Source organism: Labrus bergylta, chromosome 14, assembly GCF_963930695.1.
Source record: "Labrus bergylta chromosome 14, fLabBer1.1, whole genome shotgun sequence".
Classification (NCBI taxonomy): domain Eukaryota; kingdom Metazoa; phylum Chordata; class Actinopteri; order Labriformes; family Labridae; genus Labrus; species Labrus bergylta.
Genome location: NC_089208.1, coordinates 28519973 through 28541894, shown reverse-complemented (window position 1 = coordinate 28541894; position 21922 = coordinate 28519973). Strand labels below are relative to the sequence as shown.

The 21922-nt window shown below is 39.2% G+C and overlaps 1 protein-coding gene across 17 annotated transcripts in view; it reads left to right on the top strand.

Moving 5' to 3' along the window:
• The window catches only part of dlg2 (discs, large homolog 2 (Drosophila)), a 179781-nt gene that overhangs the window by 95318 nt on the left and 62541 nt on the right, over nucleotides 1-21922 (top strand). Inside the window, exon 1 of one of the 17 annotated variants that reach the window (XM_065962685.1) lies at nucleotides 18908-20200. The exons of the other annotated variants lie outside the window; for them this stretch is intronic. Within the exon in view, the coding sequence (XP_065818757.1) occupies nucleotides 19868-20200 (333 nt within the window). The 5' untranslated portion in view covers nucleotides 18908-19867. Of the gene's footprint in view, nucleotides 1-18907; nucleotides 20201-21922 lie in introns of those variants that run through there. 17 annotated transcript variants of the gene reach the window in all.

The following is a 21922-nucleotide window of genomic DNA, read 5'->3' as shown; positions in this document are numbered from 1 at the left end:
AAAGAATAGTGGACTCATATTGATTGAGTCCCAATTAGATTGTCTCACCTCAGGCGCAGAAAGATGATGATGTCATGCAGTTTGATTGAGGTAAAAGGATGGGCACATGGATCACAGAAGAAAACATTTGAAGTCAGAGATTCAGTCCGTTATGTAATAAAGCATCATGTTGGGTTATTTTAGGTGTTACATTTGGGGCTGTCAAAAGATACAATTTTGTAATTGTGATGAATCACTGAATTTCAATTAATCACGTTATAAATCACATGTTTGAAATTCTATTGTCTTGCAGTTCAAGATCAAAATGTTAAGCCTTTTATTTTGACTTTGTGTACCATCTTAAGCTGAGAATACTTTACTTGATGTGTGAAGAAAACCCTGCTTTTATTTTTTTTAAAGTAAGGACCTTCTGAAGGTTACTTTAACTGGATGAAAGACTAAATGAAAACAGCTAAACTGAAGTAAAAAAAAAAGTTAAATGTTTGATTTCCGAAACTAAGATATTCATTTTGACTCATCAACTGACCTGTCTAAGGGTTTTTTTTTAAGTGATATGAGACATTCAAAGATGCAGAGAGACAGATCGGAGGCTTGTCCAAGGTGCGTTTAAAGAAACAAAATAACATGATTTAAAAAAATCATCACTTTCAGACTTTAATCAATTCTGATGAACTAGTTTATGTTGATGGCCTTAGTGACACTGTAACAGCTTCATTAAGCAGACACTTTTGTCTGTGTTAGTGTAAACACAAGCAGGAGGAAACAACATTGACAAACGTGCAGAGCAAAGAGACACACGGTGTACATAAGGTAACTGGTTTATCATCATTATCAACAACAACATCAACAGCTTCAATCAATTGATCAATCTTATAGAACCATACATAACAAATGGTATCTCAAGACACTTACATAGAGCAGGTAAAAAGACCCTACTTATTGCTTTATTACAAAGTCCCAACATTAATCCATCATGAGCACTAAGAAACATTTAGCAAAGTTACAGTGGAGAGGAAAAGGGTCCTTTTAAAAAACAGGGTGAGGCATGATGAACATCTGTCTAAACTGTGCTGGGCTTGAAACATGGGATAGGGGAAGATGCAGGAAGAAGGATAGAGACAAACAGGGGGGTGGAGTGTGGGGGGGGGGGGGGGCAGTCTGTCCCCATCAACAATCCAGAGGAGAAGAGTCTCAAATAAACTGCACCATGATATGTTTCCTAAACCTAAAACAAGAAGGTTTTGAGCCTATAAATCTAATTAGTCATGTAGTGCTGGAGATGCAGATGAGCTCCATGAGCACAGTTTAAAACAGACAATGAGCAGGGTGTTTGAGCACTTCGGACCCTGAGCGCTGACAAGCTGAACTGCATCGGTTGTGTATTAAAAAACGGCGCTGCCAGTGCATTAATGGGTCCAGGCCGTTATATTGGGGTCTTGTGAAATTTAATTGTTCTGACTCGGTAACACAAACAAACTGTTTTCTTGGCTCCACTTTTTCAGTAAGTAAAGTAGAGTTGTGCAAAGTATCCTGACCTAATTTTCACAATTATAGCCAATGATATTCAAATCCAACTTTAAAAACAATATTTTCAAATATTCCATCTACACTATCCACACAACATCTAAATGTTCCATGTCCTTACTCTCTGCAGAAAATGCATTTTTAATTTCCTCTTTCTGAATGATTTAAAACCCCTTATTTCTACCATATTATTACATCTATTACATTTAAACTTTCTGCAACCTCAGAGAGTTTTTCTTTTTCAAGTTTCCCTCAGAAATCAATCTTAATATCCACATTTCCCTGTAGGTGTTTTTTTGTTTCACAGTCTCTCATTGTGTCTCAGTTGATGGCTGCTAAACAGCTATTCAGTGCACATTTATTATGGAAAACACAATGGGTGAAATGAGGGACTATATCTAAAATTGGAGCACAGATATCAGGTTGTATTATGGTCATTGAGATGAGCAAAGCACTGCTAGAAGGAAACCTGAGTTTCAGCCAGTGAGTGAGTCACGAGGCAAAGGATGTCTGACATGATCAGGGTAAGCAGGAGGCTGTTGGCTGTGTTGGGATCCTGTTTAAATCCTATTACAGGTGATATCTGTACTAAACAGTTTGAGCAGATGGTGAAGAGTCCAGGACCAAAGAGGAGTGAGTAACATTTAATAATTCTAGTCCTGCTGCTGCTGCCTCCTCATTATGAGCTGTTGGGACTCTCAGGTTTGGGAGAGATATTGTGTATGCTGATTTGTTCAAATGTCTGTTCCTGATAGATGATCCCATCTCAAGAACTCACTTGACATACTGGTGTGTTTGTGCGATCTTTGTGTGTGTAAGTTGATAGTACACTCGTCTTAAATCATCTCGAGATGTTTACCAAAGTGAAAATGATCTTGAAGGGTGCTGTGATGCTTTATCAATCAAAAGTGTTTATCCTAATGCCTTGAGACTAAGGGCCCTAAACACAAAGCGTCTTGGTGCACACAGAACAACATGTCTGGAGATTTGAATTGTGGATAAAGAAACGTTTTTGATTAAGTGTTTAGTCTCAGCGACAACACCAATTGGTTTCTGAAGAGGTGTTTTAAATCCCAAAAAGGACATTAGCCATGTTGGAAATGCCTAAAGGAATCGATCCCATTCAGCCTGTTGTTATGTAGAAGTCATCTTTTTATCAAATGATCAACACTGAAGTCTCTGTTAACAGGAACAAACTGTCATGTAATGTTTTACATTAAGCAGTCTTCCACAGGCTTTATGTGCACCAGTAGATCTGTGAATTATATTTAAATGTTGAACTCTAAACGGTTGCTTCAGGTGCTGCAGTAGCTGTAAACAGCTGAAGCAGCTTAAGGCAAATAAAGACAAAAACCAGCCAGCAAGAAATCAGTACTCACAAAGAACAAGCACCATCAAAATGAAACAAAAGAAATCATATGATACCCATCTATATATTTTTATTTTATTTTATTTTATTGCACTTAAAAAGCAAAACAAAAACATAAACATAATAGATCCATGGAAAAACAGACATACATTTTGAAATAAATGTGCTGGAGGAGCCAAATACACCCAGAGGGGCTTGTCGAGTGGCCCTCCTAAAGAGAAACATGTAACACAGAGACAAAAACAATAAAGCTAACAAGAACACATACTCAATAAGGTGTAAAAGAAAGCAAAACAAGAAAGAGAGAAATTAAAGAAGAGGGGAAAAAGGAAAATAAGCTCTTATGGCAGAGAAAGATTATGATGGCGCATTGGTTAATTGGCCAAGCAGGAAATAAATGGTTTGTTTTTTAAATAAGTTGAGGCTGGTGCTGTTTCTAATATGATTGGGTAAATTGTTCCAACAATGAGGTCCTCTGAATCTGTTAGAGAATTGAGAAAACGATGTCCTGAAAAAGGCAGAATGAAGTAAGCTGGCTGACCTTGTGTTGTATTCATAGCTTGTTATTCTATGTGAACACAACATTCACTTCTGCTCTGTCATTTTGTCACGAGAAGAGCTACCTGGTTCTCCACACTTCAAATGGTAGCTTACTCTCCAAATAACCCAAATGAATCTGTCTCTACAGCTGTCCACAGCAAACTCTACTTTATTTCAAAGGACTCAACTCGGCTCACAGAAACCTCACAGCTGTTGGATGGCTGTCCGCTAAAAGAGATATCGTATTTACAAATTAAGCTAGCACATAAATTACCCAATTAAGTAACATTTTTGATAGAGAAGCAGTCAAAGAGTGTGCAGTAATTACAGACATGAACCTCTTGCAGTATTTTATGTTTCTTAAAGCTGTACTGTTAGTCCTGAGAGATCCCGATATAAGAAGTGAGACTTGATAAATAAGTCTTAAAGAGCACTACACGTCATCTAAAGGGGGGAAATACAACACTAAGCTGGTGTGTCCAAAAACTTGTAAAGTAAGCTTCATTTTCAGCATGAACTGTGGATGGAATGGATCATATTCAGTTTCATGTTTTTTTATTGTTTCACATTGAAAAAATTTAGTGACCTTTTACCTACTTTTTCTTTAAATTTTCTGATTAGTGTATCTGTTGAAAACTAATAAAACGACAAGTGATAATCCAATTTAAGACATTTCAAAGAAGATGGTACAATAGTTGTTGTGTTTGTATTTCTTTGTCATCTCTGCTAAGTGCTCATGCAGCCAAAACCATCACAAGTGTTAAAAATATCATTCCACTGCTGAGTAATGTAATATGACACAGATTGAGCTCAGGAGGCCCTAAAGAAGATATCGAGGTTACCTCCTCACAACATTAATGAAAACAGTCAAACTTCTGTCGTCATTTCATTTCTGAGATCATTCTTTAATTTGAAGCCATGTGACCTCCAGACTTCTCTAAAGTCATTAAAGGAGATACGTTTTGTTTAGCTGAGGACTATTTGTATAAAGGTCTTTTATAAGCCTGTCACCACCGCTGCTAAATCCCTGTGTGGAGGCTCTGTGAAAAAAAGCAGGAACAATGGCGATCCACTGTACAAATAAGAAGACAATTTAGTCTTTTGAAATATATTGTTACTGAAAGTTTTTCACAGACTTAAAGTGCACACACATAAAGAGCAGATTTGTTTTTTTTTTTTTTTTTAGATTTATTTTTGGGCTTTTTGTGCCTTTAATTGATAGATAGGACAGTGGATAGAGTTGGAAATCAGGGAGAGAGAGTGAGGAATGACATGCAGGAAAGAAGCCACAGGTGGGAGGTGAACCCGGGCCGCCCGCTTGAGACGACAGCCTCCATACATGGGACTAACCACTGCGCCACCAGCGCCCCATAAAGAGCAGATTTTTCAATGTGTATGAATATTTAGTTTCAAATATCTTCTCTGTTCCCTTTGACTGTGTCTGCCTTTATCAGGTGTTTGCTGTGAATAACACCATAAACATAAATGTTTAAATACAATTTACTCTTCTCAGGAAGAGAAAAATTATATATATATATTTTTTTTTTGGGTGATATGAAAAACGATACGATCTATGACGAAAAACTGTTCTCCAATCCAAACAGTAAGATTTATGATCAGTCGGACCACTAACTTGGACCTTGAAGCCCCCACTCCTTGTATCCTTGAAAAACTGAGCCCTCCCAGGACCCACATGAAAATAAGTGGTACATTGCTGTCAAAACGTAAGATCAGTTTAACATTTTTATTACTTTTTTTACTACATGTGTTTTAACAAAAAGACCCTTCAATAAACTGTTAGTATGTCAATATGATTTGAGTTAACTCAAATCTAACTTTGACATCCTCAGAGCCGACCGAGCCTCGCTCAGTCTGAGATGGACAGCATGGTTAAGATAAAGTAATGCATCATTTTATATCTCAAACATTAGATCATTGCTGGTTGTTGTTGACCAATGTTGAATATTGTTTTGTTTCTTTCAAAGGTCTTACTTTTTTTTTTTACTCTTTTTGACCAAATATATGTTCTCTCCTTCCCTGCTTCTCGCTCTCACCTCAATCTTCACTGATGAACTCCCTCTCCGCCTCTCTCTTGTCCTCCTGTGTGGTTGTTAATGTCCCGGTGGAGAGGCAGCCATTTGTTGCGTGGGAACCAACTTCTTTTGATAATGGCCACTTCAGTCGCATGACATCCAGAGGGGGCTTTGAAGAGGGCCCATGTAGAGTTCTGAAGAAGTGACACAGCAGTGTGTGACAGGGTTTTTTTTGTACTTGTATGCCCAGCCACATCAGGGTTTGGTACTATTTGAAAAAATTGATTCAAATTCCACCTCTTGACTCCATTTGTTAAAGAATCATGATTCTGATTCCAATATAATTTGTGAGCATAAAACAATATTTGTATATATTTCCAAAAATCATCCCCCTTATTGTTTACCACATTTAGGCTCTCAACAGTGAACTGTGAGAAGGAAAAATAAACACCAACACTTTATTATAAAGGATGGATCAACAAAAACAGTTACAAACCATAAGAATTTCAATATAAAATGGAGCGATATAACAGAAATACAGTATATCAGATCATAACTAAATGGTAACATGTAGTTGTTTTGTAAATAGCAGCCTGTCAAAGACAGTAGATGTTTGCACCTTATGTTAACAGAGTAACTGCTCTACGGGGTACAGGGGTGGAGAAATGCTCTCTAAACTTGTATCATTTGTAGACATGACTTGTTGACTTTAATATAATTAGGAATCAGAAGCCAGACTTTGTTTTGTACCTGAGTGTGATGAGTCATTGATGCTAACGCTAGCAGTGTGCTGTGTCATTGTTGTGGATGGGAGACTGCAACACATCCAATATGGAGATTCCCTCAAATTCAGGCTGTGTTGAAGTAAATACTTCATTATACTGGAAGTGCTTCTTCCCTTGCATTAAATATCTTTGCTGCATGTTTGGCACTGTGCAGTGTTGCTGCTATGATCCTTTTCTGAAAACTTTGTTGATAAACTGAGTCACAAAGTAAATAATGTTATGGTGGCAGAGCAGGTCCTGGCAGCTAAGGACAACTTTTAAGGAAGGCAAAATCCTCCCTGAGGTTTTATCCTGAACGTTTTATGTTGAGATCTACATGCCTTTTTGAATCCACAGAACTCCAAAATGTAGAACCGGTTGAAGGTTGAAACGGCTTCTTGATACCTAACCTGAAACAACATGTCTGCTGAAGGGTGAGAACGTCCTTTATAATCTGCTAAACCTCTCTCTTTTTCAATGTGTACCTGCAAGTTGTTATCAGTGTCACAGCAGACATGTCTAATCCTGCAGTCATCCAGCACTGAGGGAGAGAGAGAGAGAGAGTCGGTCAAGCCCTGGGCCTGAGATGTTCCTACATCCGCACATCCACCTGCGGCCTGTTCCATCGGAATTAAAGGCAGTGAGAAAATGAGGAAGACACAAGAGAGGCCAATGTGTGGAAGGGAGAGAAAGAGAGTTCATCGACTAATAAGCAAAAAAGAGAGAGCACATATTATCATGCTTATCTCTGATTTGAAGCTTTTCTTTTTGATTTCTTGATCAGAAAAGAGAGACACAAAAGCTTTAAAGGTGGTGTTTTGTGAGATTTTTTTCAATTAGCCTCGAGCAAGTGTTGGGCATTGTGTTTGATTTACCTCCCACCACAGCGGCTCCAGTTTTTTTTCCCTTTGTTGTTCTCCTGTTATACACTCTTGGTGATGGGTGTATGTTGATCCGCCTCTTTTCATGACACGCTCCATTGATCTGTCTCTAATCTACTTTTGGCTTCCTGACAGAGCTGACTTCCCTCAGGCATTAATTATGCCTCCATGTGGTTTATATCAGTGGGCTCCAGCACCCAGCACTCTGCTCTGCCTAATCCAATCGCATCCCCGTCTGTGGCCCAGCCGCTGCAGCGCTCACCCAATCAGATATATTGAGTATGTGTCGCAAGTGTTTCCCTTTGCTTACACCCCCACAGCAATATCAGCCATCTGTCCTGGTCAGCCCCGGTAGTGCCACTGTTCTAAAGTCCCTCTCTATAAAGAATGCACTGTACAGCACATGGGTACAGAAGGCAGGTGTGTGGATCGCTGAGGCCTCTGAGTCCCACAGACTGCAGCTCCTGGATGAAGGATGAAAACAGGAGAAGCTGCTTTCTGCTGTACGAAGTATTTGACTTTTGAAGATGTTGTGGGAAATGACTGAACTCTTTGTCTTTATCGGGACATTTTTGAGGATTTCTGAGGACTGGAACCAGTTATTTGCAGAGGCTGTTTGACCTTTGAGGTGACCTCTCTCGGACAGAGTACGTTTTGATTTAACCTCAAGATGACCTTTAAGGGGAAGCGGCGGTGGGACAGCCCGGTGAACAACTCGTCCCTGAGCTATGCTCTCCATGGAGGAAGTGCCCCAAACCTCCTGTCCCCTCCAAACTCAGAGTCCCTGGGGACCCTTAAGAAGAGACTGTCCATGGACGTCCTGCGGGGCTGGGCCCCAGACCTCGGGAGCCTTAGTATGGGCCTCAATCTCAATTTGAGCCCGGTGAAATGGCCCTCGCTAGTTACTGTATGCAAGTGGAAACAAACCCTGACAGAGAAGCTAAAGATGGGCCACTGTGGCAGAGAGGACGACTTACAGGTTAGACAAAGCCTAAGCATGCTAACAGCTTGAAGTCTGATCATCCTTTGGTTGAAAGGTTTTGAACATTAGGATCTAGAGTCTTTCCTTTTTATGCAGCATAGAGCGAGTCCTACATCCTTCAATGATGATATCTCATAACATCGTGTATATATTTGGAAAAAAAAAAATGGGGATGGTTTTCATCATTCTCTTTAAAGTGATGAAAATCTAACCAGATTAGCTGTAGCATATCTTTGTTCCATGTAAAGTCATGTGCATCATAAGAGATGGATGAAACATGCACATGGCAGCGACCCGGCCATGAGAAATTACATAATCCAGGTTCCATTGATCTAAAGTCAAAACCACAGTATCTAGTGCATAACTGACAGTACAGTACATAACCTCTATAAGACAGTTTAAGGGGAAGTGAAACATTTGTATGTACTGTAAGAAATGTAATCACAATCATTTATAAAAACAGTGTTTTCATATGTCAGCCATGTGATCGACTGGCGACCAGTCCAGGGTGTGTCCCGCCTCTCGTCCAATGACAGCTGGGATCACGACCCCATATAGATAATTGATAGATGGATAGGTGTTATGAATAACAAAACTCCTTTTCAGCCTGCTCACAGAAGACTAAGGTTTACATATTCTTATGTTAAAAAGTAGAGAAAGTAAAAGTTAAAATACCTCCTGGAGTGTCACAAAATATTTAGTTCATATAGAGTCAGACTGACTTTGGATCAGTATGTTTTCTTCATCTATATTGCTAAATTTAACAATGAAGAGTATTTTTTTTATACCAAATTACAAAAGTGAATCATATATTGTGGTTTAATGACTTCTATAACATTTGGGCTGAGGTTCTTCAGACTCTAAGTCTGTCAAGCATTTATAAAAAACATGATCAGAGGCTCAGAGGGAACAAATTTTTCACTATTTATAACAAAGTCTTCTTCATGTGTGGAGCCAGCAAGATGAACACTCTCATCTTTGTGATGCTTTTTGATACCAACTGTTTTTAAAACATGTGGCCAAGGTGTGTTTGTCTAACTTACTCTGAAGTTATTATTGACGGAACAAAAGTGAAAATTTGAGTTTAACGTCCCTTATAAATATATTAGTAGCTAATGTTACACAGATAGCACCTGCTCTCAGCAGGGAGTCATTTATTATCTCTAGTTGCACGTGGCTGTTAGCCCTGACATTTTTCAGATAACACATGTTTTCAGTTTATTTATTTGCATAGAAAGGGGCCAGTTTTGCCCTGACACTAATGCATAATGGATCAAATAAATACTCACAAACAGCACAAAGAGAAAACAGCAGAGAGGATGCTTCCTCTGTAGCACATTTAGCAGCGCTTTGAGAATATGATGGTGTCTTTTTGTCTCATCTGCACAGGTTTAGCAGAAACAAAGCCATCCGTTGATGAATTAGGCTCTACAAGACCAAACCACCATGCAAAAATAATAAAACCATCCGTTTAATATGCATTGTAATTAGAAATGGAGCGCTCCATCCAGCAGGTTTCTTAAGTCTGTGGGATTTCTTGTTTAATTAAATGTTTTGTTTTATTTTGTAGCAGGCTGATGATCTGGGTTTTCTCTCTTTGGTAGTTAAGGCAACATGAATGCACTAATGTCTTCTGTGTCTTCCAGTTTATTCTGGACTTTAGGGTTAAAATTTTGAAGTCGAATAGTGTAGTGCAGAGGGAGACTAAGGAAGGGTTTCAAATGAATATATCATTTCTTTTCATTTATAATTGACTGTGTACTGTTCCCCAGTGTGCTGTATATGGAAGAATGGATTTCATTTCAAATGGAGATGTTAAAGTTTGAAAGAGTCAGCATGTGAGGCTTCTGGGTTGCTGTGGTGGGTAAGCCTTTTTAGATAGGCTTGTGGGAGAAGGGGGCACCACCGGCCCATATGGAGAAATGAAAATGGCATGCATGGCTTACAAAGTCATCATCCAGTAATTCTAACTGAGGAATTCTACGCAGCTGTCTTATGAAATGGATTTTATTACTATTGGTCATTTAAAAAATCAGAGAGTGTATCGTTTTCAAACGAGTGATCTCAAAAAGTATCAAGGTTTAGTATCGTTTAAATTGTTTGTATTCTGTGATCAAGAAAAAGTGACATTCAGACCTCTTGTCAAACTTCAGTTAGAGACTTTATGAACAGAGTTTTAGAAGGAGCTCTGCCACAGTTCCTGTCATACCAGATCCAGTGCTTGCCTCTGGATGATGTAGAGGAGGTAGTGTGGCAGGGGAGGCGGTGAGTGAGGTGGTGGAGGGCTTTGTAAGTGAGCAGAGGAAGTTTAAATTGCCTCTGTTGTGGTCCAGGGACCAGTATAGGTGATTTAAGATAGGTGTGATGTGAAGCAGGAGCTGGAATGAACAGCAGAGATCTTGATGTACTGCACTTTCTGAAGTACTTTGAAAGAACACCAATGCAGGGCTCAGCTCAGTATTATCTGAGTCTGAGAGTCAGAAGAGATAAAAAAGTTGGATTTTCAGTTTTTGATGAGATCTGATGTTAAAAAATTATAGGTTAGTGTCAAAGATCTCTCTAAAGGTTGTGAACACGCTTGATGATTTAAGTGAGCAATTTGGTGAATTTAAAAGCAGGGCCATTTTTTTTTAATCATTCAGGAGTCTAAATCAGGGTTCTCAGACTTTTTGACTTGTTGGACCAGACAGACATAAATCTGACAGACTGGTGGGGGGGAGGCAGGGGGGGTTATTAAACACGAAATACTGTATAAAATACTCAAAAATCAAACTTTACTCAGCATCATTGTGAGCCATGAGCCTGTCTTCTGGAGACAAGGTGATTGTAGCGTGTCATTTAGTGTGTAAGTGACAGAAACAGCTTGTTTCTAACATCCAGTCTGCTGCGGAGCATTGTTTTGTCTTAGTGTTTTCCGTTTTCTCATGTTTTGACATGTCAAGCTTTGACCCATACATGAGGTAATCAGTAAAAGGTTTTTTTTTTTAAATATTTATACTTTTACTTAAATAAAATTGATAAAGAATATTGTTTACGTCATTAGTCATTTCCTAGTCCCAACATCCCGGAGTAGTTCCATTTTTTCCTGTTCATGGGTTGAGTCTCAGTTCAACTGTAGGTCTTGACTTTGCCGAGATAACATGATGATGAAAATGTGTTAAAAGTAAGAATTCAAGCTTTGTTCTGTTCTCCAGAGGAGGAGAACACTTTTAAAATGCTTCTTTGTTGAATGGAGGTTGGATCGTTCACATCTGACTTCAAGGAGTTGGAAAATTTGAACACTGATTGTCTTTTGTGACACTGAGCAGTTGAAATATTTGACCTGATATGGTAGTCTAATAACTGCACTTTTAACCAGATGTCTGTTTATTAAGATCAGTATTAGTCGTCAGATTAGCTCTGATTGGAGCTGTTGTGTCTTAAGTGCAGATAACGTTCCACATTGTTTTTACTGTCCCCCTGGATGAATACAGCTCGTACTACAAATATACTACAAAGAGAAACAAGAACACTTCCCCATGCTGACAATCCAGACCCCCATGTACAGATTCTATATTTCTACATAAAGGCTGTAAATAGAGATTAGGCAGCAGTAGACTAGTGTGGCTCAAGTGTCAAAATGGTGAGGCTGACGTATTAAGAAAAAATGTTGGAAATGTAGTAATTTAAATAGTCCGCATTTATAAATAATAATACATTTATTCAAGGAGTGGATACAGTTAAAGTGTGTAAATTTCATCTTGAACATCACATCACAGCCCAAATTCAAGGTGTCATAACATTTATTTGTGATTTAAGGCACACTACTATCTGAGGCTAAAACACTAGTTTAAACCTCACAGCAGCAGCATCTAGCAGAGGTACATTAGTGAAAATACATCACTGAAAACATTCCTTTTAGAGATCACATTTTAGTTTTTAAATGTATGTCAGTGTTGTCTAAAATAGGACAATTAGTAAATGTATGGTGGTAAATGATGAAGCAGTGTTTATTAGGCCAAACGTGTAAGTGGAGAACCTTCCAGGGGTAAAAGTGTGGATTAAAATGTTTTTGTCGAAAGTATATACAGATCTTTAAATGTGCCTCTGTTTGAATACGTACTGTACATATTGTTCAGCCGACATACATTTTATATTTAATATAAATAATGTGAAAATTACCAGTCTTCATATTTAAATGTGATTAGTGAAAGGCGTCTGATCCAACCTTCACAACAGGGTCCTAAGTCTCTGACTAGACTCTTCTCCTCTGTCGCCCCCCAGTGGTGGAATGAACTTCCAAACTCCATGTGATCTGCAGAGTCCCTCTGCACCTTTAAGGAAAAGCTAAAGACCCAGTTCTTTCATGAATACTAACTAACTTAATGATGATGGTCTCCATATTATTGATGATGATGATGGTAATGACGATGGTTTTTGTTTGGTAACGACGACTTATAAGATGGTTTCTATACTGATTAGAGCTCTCAAGAACTGCCCTCAATGTTGTGCTTTGCCTCTGGTCACTTCCTGTCAGCACCTGTGTGTCCAATCAGACTCAAAGCTGATCATCTGTTCTTACTGACATTGTTCCCTTTTTTCTAGATCCTTGCTTGTGTTGTTCTTACTCTCTGATATACGTCGCTTTGGATAAAAGCATCTGCTAAATGAATTGTAGAATGAGTCTTTTAGTTGCATATTGTCACAGTCATCAGGGAAACCTGCTCTGAGAATATCTCAGTGAAATCATCTGAGTGAAGTCTGTAAGAAATGATTACAGCATGCCTTTAATTGAAATTAAATGCACACATTAGTGCTACTCTGCACATAAGTGTCCTATATATAAACACACTTTCCATACATTACAGCATCACAGTGTGACTTGTGTGATTTACCCAGAGGGAACCCTTCATAAGTGCAGCGACTCAGTCCAGCCCAAAGCTTGGCAGCTGAACTCTAAGTGCCCCCATGTGGCGAGTGAGGTGTAGTGCACAACATGTTTTCCATATCACTGATCTGAAGTGTCTTTGGCACAGTGTAGCATCAGTTTGTAGCCAGCAAAAGAAGATTCTTGTTTTTCTCTGACACATTCAGGATGTTCTACAAATAACACCGTATGCATAACATTACATGGGAACTAAAGCTGAATACACATGTGACTGTCTGACAGAAGCTGTTGTTCAGATGGATCGATCAATGATTCTTCAAATGGATCCAATCAATAATTGATGCACTATGAACATATCTGTGTAAAGTTAGTTTGAAAGGTCATATTGCCTCCTTTAAACTGATGTTCAATGTTCACTTCAATGGGCCAAATTATTTAAAAAAAATCTTTGATTATCTCTTATTGGATGAATGAAAAAAGGGGTTACATGTCGATAGCAGAGGACGTAAAATGGCCCATTTAAGCTATTCAGTGTTCCAGGCACGAGTGCTCGTCCTCAGTGAGGAGAAGATTGTGTTCTCTGGAGACTGACGCCTGAGTGGCAGAGAGCTGTTCAATCAACGTGCACAGACACGCTAAATGACCCGTCACATTTTGATTGGCTCATCTCAAGTAGGTGTTAAGGGTCAAATGATATCAGATATCTGACAATGAAAGTGGAACACACACATGCACACACAAAATATAGAACATACTCCCACAGCGGCCATGTTCCTGTAACGTCGACACTCAGGGTGGGAAGCTATAAATGTTTGTTTTTTTAAATGTTATATTTCAGGTTGTAAATCGTGTAGAGTTGAGAATCTGAAAACAGTTCTCATTTTATTTCTTTGGTAATTGAAACAGAAAATCCAGAGAGAAATGGACCACGTTTGATAACTCAGTGGAGTCAAAACACAGCTAATATTAGCATTTAGCTTCTTCCTGATTAATGTTAACATTTTGGAATCATAGATAATAGGAAAGGTTATCTGTGTAGATCTTTCTATGGTTCATATTAAAATGAAAATAACAACCTGATAACCAGCATTATCCCGCTTTTTACAAGACTACTTACTTTAGAGAAATATAATTGTAGACATTTAATGTTTTGGCTCCGCCTTGTTAAAATCATTTCAATATAAAGAAAATGATTTGAGAATGAAGATCATAAATACTGGATTAACAGCTTGAACTGTGATTCTGTTTAATATCTCACTGAACAAAAGTGACTCAATCAATGAGAGCATAACATCATGATAAACACTTAAATCATGATCATCTCAGCATCATGTAGTCACACCTCTATGAGGAGGGGATAAAAACATGTCAGCATTGTAAGACTCACTGTGTCTCTTGTATGGAGTTTTTCTTCAACACCATGAAACACTCTGTGAAGGGGATCGTTCACGTTGAACGGCTGTCCTTTTGTTAACAGAAAGTGGATTTCATTACACTTCACTGTTTGACCTTAAACCAAGCAACTCAAGGATTCATCTTCACAATTTCTCTTATCCTTTCTTCTGCAATTTAGTCCTCATGCCAAAGTTATCTCTCCCTCTCTCTCTCTCTCTCTCTCTCCTTTCTCTCTCTCCCTCCCTCTCTCTATGTCTGTCTCTCTCTCTCTCCCTCTCCCTCTCCCTCTCACTCTCACTCTCTCCCTCTTTCTCCTTTCTCTCTCTCTCAATCTCTCCCTCTTTCTCTCTCTCTCTCTCTCTCTCTCTCTCTCTCTCACTCTCTCCCTCTTTCTCTCTCCCTCTCTCTCTCTCTCAATCTCAATCTCTCACTCTCACTTTCACTCTCTTCCTCTTTCTCTCTCTCTCTCTCTCTCTCTCTCTCACTACATCCTTATAATACTTTCACAATGTATTTAATATTTATCACCCTCACATCTTGTGTTTGCGTGTGATTATAGTGCTCATAATATTCAGTCATGTGACTGACGTGGAGGCCTGGAGGGCAAAAAAGAAAGCAAAGGAAAGTGACAGCCACCATTGAACGCTCTGTGGAGCTGCAGCACTTGTTAGTTCAAAATCTCTTCAAAATGACACATATTAACATCACTTGACAACTGCTGCAAAACAGATAAACATATTAAGATAAACACCCCAAGCCTTTTCAATCATTAAGCAGCAGTGTCCATGTCAGGATGTCTTCATATGTTTACATATATTAAGAGGACAATCCTTGCCCTTACACAGCTGCCAAGATGTCTTTTTTCAATGTAGCAGGGTCAATAATGCTGCCGTTTGGGAAGTGAAAGGCAAGAATCTGATCACTTTCAATCATTGTTCTTGGGCTGTTATATTATTTAAAAGACAGTAAAATATTGATCAACTTTGCAGAACATTTTATGGGAGGATTGGGAAGTGTACATTATTTGGTGTCCCCAAAGAGACAGCAGTTCACAGATGGGATTCTGTTGAAGTACAACCCAGGCTTGTCTCTTCGACCTCCAGTGTGTACAATTAAACTACAACTGTATGTGGTTGAATTCATAAAAATAAGGTAGCAACTGTGACCAGTAACTGGTCTGTAGTGTGCAGAGGTAGAAAGCCTATTCTTTCCCACTGAGTGGGCGTTTCCATTAGTGTGTGACGTCACATGAAAGCTATGAATAAAAGTAAAGTAAAAACTTATTATTGCCACAAATATGAATCACTGAGTGAGGAAGAGAGAGAGACAGGTACAGATAGTGTTAGACAGGTAAGAGTTCATACTGATACAGAGAGAGAGACAGGTACAGTTAGTGTCAGTCTGTATTGGTGTTGTTGTGTAGTAGAAGCTTCAATGATGACCAAAACAAAATGTTGTTTAAACTTAACTCGTATGTAAACAGTTTGTAAATTATGTCAGCAGTTTTTAATGTTTTCATTAATGAACCTGTTTAACCAGTAACATGTAACACATTTACCTTTTCAAAACCCCTGTGGTCATGTAAACAGCTTGACTGATTATGATTTGATAAAAAAAAAATCAAGACAATTTCATGATACATCAGTGGATAAAAAATCTCAGAATACCAGAACAAAAGTGTTTGATGTTCAAAATGTCCAGAGCGAGTACAACCCCCCACCCCCATAAATAAATAAATAAAAATAAAATTGTGTCCCCACCAAATCTGATGCTGAACCTGCGCCCTTGGCAAACCCATTTCTTCATGAGTAACTTAACACATGCCTGACTTAGAACCTTTACAGTGTGAGCAAGCAAATTGTGTATTTTAATGAAAACCAAATAATTTAATGCAAGAGTGGAATCAATGAATACATTTATGAATTTGTTTTGCAGACTGTAAATAGAAGCACGCTACAATATGAAGAGACAAGCCTTCCCTGAATCTTAAAATCCTCTTGAATCCCAACGTTCACCAGATAATTATCTGTCTTCAAAATGTTGTATTAATACATATACATATATAATGTCATTACATAAAAACATCTAAAACTTAATATTCCATTGAAGAGGAAACTCAAGCTGATCTTCCCATACAGTACTGAAGGGAATGATCTAAGGCTAGTTCATCAAACAAGCTTTCTAACAACTGTTGTCTTGTCATGGTATCACATTACTTTTTACCAGTTTGCATTGTGATGTCGATCTTTCAGCACAATTTTGACCATATTATTTAAATCACAGAAAAATCTCTTTATTTAAGATAATACATCTGTTATCCATATTTTGTCAGACCTGTAACATCCTATAGTGCTACAGTCTGTATTTTGTATCCACCAGGGAAATCTTGAAAGCCAGAAAATTGCCTGAGCTGGCTAAAACAGTAATCAAACATGTATTTGTCAGCCTCAAGTAGCAGCAAGGCAGTGGACTAATCCAGACCATTGACTGTAAAAACAAATGGACAGCATGCTTCAGCCTCCCCCTGTTGAACAGGGTGAAGCCAAAGTATCCCCAAGACAGGCACTGACATATTGTGACATCTGTGTCTGCTGTACTCTGCTAATCTGTTTATACACAGCGACATAGAAGCCCAATTTGTCAACAGAGCATTTTATACTGTTTTATAACATGAAATTACTTAAAAGACACTTCTAAAAAACGCACATTATTTTTATTTACAAATCTATGTCTGTTTATTTATGCCTTTTTATATAGAGACAGAACAGTGCATAGAGTCAGAAATCCAGGAGAAAGATTTGGGAATGACATGCAGGGATGGAGTCACTGGGCCCGTCCAACTGACAGCCTCTGAGCTTGAATTCTTTTGGCTTCACTTCCTGACGGCTGTTTTTCCATCCATCTCAATACACAGTATTGAAATGGCAAATGTAAACTCCAACAAGCAACAAATTGCTTCACTTCTGCATACAGCATAACGCTCCATCTTCAGATGGGGTTTCATCAAGAGCACAGAAGCCCAGCAGAGCAGCAACAATAATGAAATCATCAACATATGGAAGTGGGGATGTGAAAAATTACCAATGAATTGAGAGTTCTGTGTTTGTTGATATTTGTATTATTTCTACTGACCATCATTCATCCAACCATGCCCCCTGCTGCCCACACACTCTTCAGATCTATTGATAGCACACACACAGACACACACAGACACACACACACACACACACACACACACACACACACACACACACACACACACACACACACACACACATGTTTGGGCTGCATGCTCAGCTCACTCCTAGGGCTGACTGTTCACTGCCTCTGTCAGCTGATGAGGTATTATTCTCCATCACTGACTGTTTTGGGGCTGTCGCCTCTGGTAGATGGATCGGTTAATGAAAACACCCACACACACACACACTACAGAGCATGTGATCTTAGTAAAGAGGGGTGTGGGAAGAACTATTCACCTCTCTAAACCTCTTATTGCAGTTTGAGGAAATATCACGACGTCAGAATGCAAATCAGATGTAGGTTTGTGGGTTTCCGACACAGTGAAGCACTCAGCTGATTTCCTTTTTTCACATCACAGATGATGCTGATGCTAAAGCAGCTGGATGTTTTAGCATCATTTCCTCACAGCTGAAAGCCCTGTGACCCTGATTCCATCTGACGGAGGAAGTAGGGGAGGTGGGAGCTAAGGATTTCAGTTTCTGGTCAGATTGAATAATCATTTTCCAGCAACATGAATACACATTTTCTTGTGTCATCATGCTCCTCAGCTATATTGGCTCTCAAAAGTTTGGCTCACTGGCTTGTAGGTTGGTTTGACTGTTGCCCTTTAGCAAACTGGTTTTATTTGTTTTCAGATCCAATAGAAACAGTGTTTGTTGAGTGTGCAAATTTATAATATAAAACCCTTTGTTATAGGTGAACGATAGATCTATTGCTGTTAAGACTTTTTTAAAGAGACATAGATCCACACGTCTTAGTCCAGTGTTCTTGTTCTTGTTTTGGTCTCCACCAGCTGATGTGGCTGTAATAGTTGGCAAGTATTTTCCGCACTATAAGGCGCACTTAAAAGCCTTTAATTTTCTCAAAAAACGACAGTGCGCCTTATAATCCGGAGCGCCTTATATATGGATCAATTGGTTAATTGGTTGATCCATACTGGTTGTACACGGCGCTCAGCGACACTGACTCGGATAATGACGAGAGGGAGCATGTTGGATGCCGTACTCGCCCAACTGTTCAATTCGGACACTGAAGAAGAAGAATTCGAGGGATTCGTGGATGGGGAATGAACTGAAAAAGTGAGCTTTACGTGTTATACGTAACTGAACAATGTTGAGTTATGCACTAACGTTTGAATTAGCGGTATCAGACTGTGTTTCTTTTACGTGTTTACAACTGAACAAGGCTGGGAGATATTGTGAATATGCACATTAACGTTTGAACAACATTGAGTTATTGTGAATGCACTACGTATACAACGTAGTTTTATACGTATTTATATTTATATATTCACAATATCTCCCAGCCTTGTTCAGTTGTTAACACGTTCTATTCTATGCGCCTTATAATCCGGTGCGCCCTATATATGAAAACAGTTCTAAAATAGGCCATTCATTGAAGGTGCGCCTTATAATCCGGTGCGCTTTATAGTGCGGAAAATACGGTACAGGCTATCAGAGATTAATAGAAAATTACACTGGTATTAAAATGTGCACATGGTCTTTACAGGATTACGCTCTGTTGTCTGATCAGAGCAAATAACAACGTTTATGTTACATTATAGTTATTGATCCATTAACAATGTGTGAAAAAAAGACCATGTAGGTTTAAGTACAGTTCCAGAATCCAGAACATTTCAACTTTAAATAAAGAGAAAACTACTTTTGGGAGCTTTTCTCTTTGACCCTTCAGACAGACACTATAGCAGTGCAGGGATTTGTAGTTCAAGGCTCTGTTGCCTCCAATTCCCAGAAGCTCCAGCATCAATTCTTTTTGACTAGAGGTGCTCTGCCAGTTGAGTCATTTATTGACGGGCTGCCAGCCAATACACAGACATCTCTTTCTCTCTCTCTGTTATCTGCCTCTCACACATCATCTCTCACTTAGCTCTCTCCCTCCCTTTCTCTCTTTTCCCCCTCATCAAGTAATCTCACTCTGTACCTCACTATCTCTCTGCAGCTCTTTCTCCCTCCCCTTTCACTCGCTCGCTCTCTCTTTCTCTATCTCTCTCTCTCATTTATTGTTCTCTCCCTCCAGAAGCTCCTCCACTCACACACACAGTCGTACCCAGCCTATGTTGCAGACACAGCTCCAGCAGTCAGCTAGCCAGTCGCTTCATTCGTCATTAATTTTCCAGAATAGGGACTCGTACATCAGCTGCACAGGGTTTTTGTGTTTGATGACTACAGCAGTGAATCTCCAGCAGAGGAACAAATCGAAGACAGACACAAAGTGTTGAAGTGAGGAGAGGTTATTGTTGCAAGGCGGCAGCATGACTGCTTACCTAAGCAAACAGCAGAGTTGCTTTGCGGACTTCGATGGAGGGGGGGACTGTGGGGGAGTGCCATGTTCCTTCAGCTTGCATCAGCAGCAGCCAAGGAGTCAGCACCGCCTTCATCATCCAGGAAAACAGTGCCATTATGGATCCGTCCCTGGTGGGGCCACTCTCCCCAGAAGGGGGGGTCAGCGGGTGATGGACTGGCACTCAGAAAGCGTGTCCTGCAGAAGCCCGAGCCGCATGGTGTCGGTAAGAGCCAAGGGGGGGAGCTGTGACTTGTGGCCCCCTGAGTGTGGCTGCGCGCAGAGCTGGCAGGACCCCCATCAGGTAACTCTGCCTCATTCAGAGCTCATCAGCATGTACGTCCATGAGGAGCAGCGAGCTGTATGTTCTCCACTAATACATGTGGTGTACAAGAGCTGGTGACATTTTTTAACATGACTTACTGAGTTGATGAGCTCAACATCATGCAGAAACTTAAGTGACTATAATGTAGGGTTGATGTTAAAAAATCTTTCAATCATTAATTCTAGGGCTGTTAAAATATATATATATATTAAATTGTGATTAATCGCTGAATTTAATAGTTCATTCTTTGTGTTGTTTCACAATAATGTGAAGCAACTGCAACAAACTCAATTTTTGAATCAAATGAATACAAAGAAATGTACTTTATGATCTTTGCTTTAAGTTCTTAAAATAAGTTCCATACAGGCAGTAGATAAAAAGTAATTCCTCACTGACATCCAGTGATGGTAATTCCACATCTTTGTCCAGTTTAGTTTCTATATCTTTGTTAGTAACCTACAGTAGACACGGTTAAAGATTGACCTAAGAGATTTTCTCAAGAAACTTTTCTACGTTGAGCTTTTATTTTGTATTTCTTACGGTCTTAGGGTCGGTGGGGGGGGACTTTTACACCTGGGCTTTTAGTGCTGTCCATACGACAACTAAATCACCCCCTGATAACCTCATTATGATGTCACAGCTGTAGGTTATTTCACATGATATCACATTGATAATGTTTCAACCACATAATAACACTGTAACCTTGACAAGGGAAATAACATGATGTAACACATGGCTATACATCTGAGGCCTACAAATACACTTACTTAAGATACTACTGTACATATAGAAACCATTAAAGATCATTCATGACAGGATGCTGCATCAAAAACTGGCATTACATACAGCCAACATCTATGTCATTACCACAGCAACAAGAATAAATCCACAACAAACCAGTTACTCCATGACCACCAAGTAGGAAACAATGCCATAAAACAAGATTTCAACAGGCAAAGCACACACTGAAGGACACAGCCAGGCCACATCAGAGCAGAACATGCTCACAGAGAAGCAGAGCATGCACTCAACCTTATGGAACTGCATGGCTAACTTTGGTGTGTATCAAGGACTGATCAATGTAGAAACAGAAATGTATTCAGAGCAACAGGATGCAACATCCAACGTCATCCAACGTCCTCCCTGTTTCCACATTAGCATTTTAAGTCAAAGGAACAACTGCCCATCACAGCGAATAGTAGCTTTGAGGAGTGTTTTAGTGAAGTGTAAGGCTTTTTTAACTATCATTCTTAAAGACCAACTATTGGTCCTATACCACATTCCAATTTTTCAGTGGATGGACTGACTGCTATTATCAAGATGAGGCAAACAATGTGATGCTGCTGCCTGACCATCTTGAGAGGAAATTGCCTTTTTTTAAGTCAGTGTATCCGTTTTGCCGACCTATTTGACTTCTATTAGTATCCAAGTTAGGCTTGAGTGTTTTTATTTTCTACAACTACAATTCTACAATTGACTTAGCAGACGCTTTTATCCAAAGCGACGTACATCAGAGAGTAAGAACAACACAAGCAAGGATCTAGAAAAAGGAAACAATGTCAGTAAGAACAAACGATCAGCTTTGAGTCTGATTGGACACACAGGTGCTGACAGGAACTGACCAGAGACAAAGCACAACATTGATGGCAGTTCTTGAGAGCTCTAATTAGTATAGAAACCATCTTATAAGTCGTTGTTATC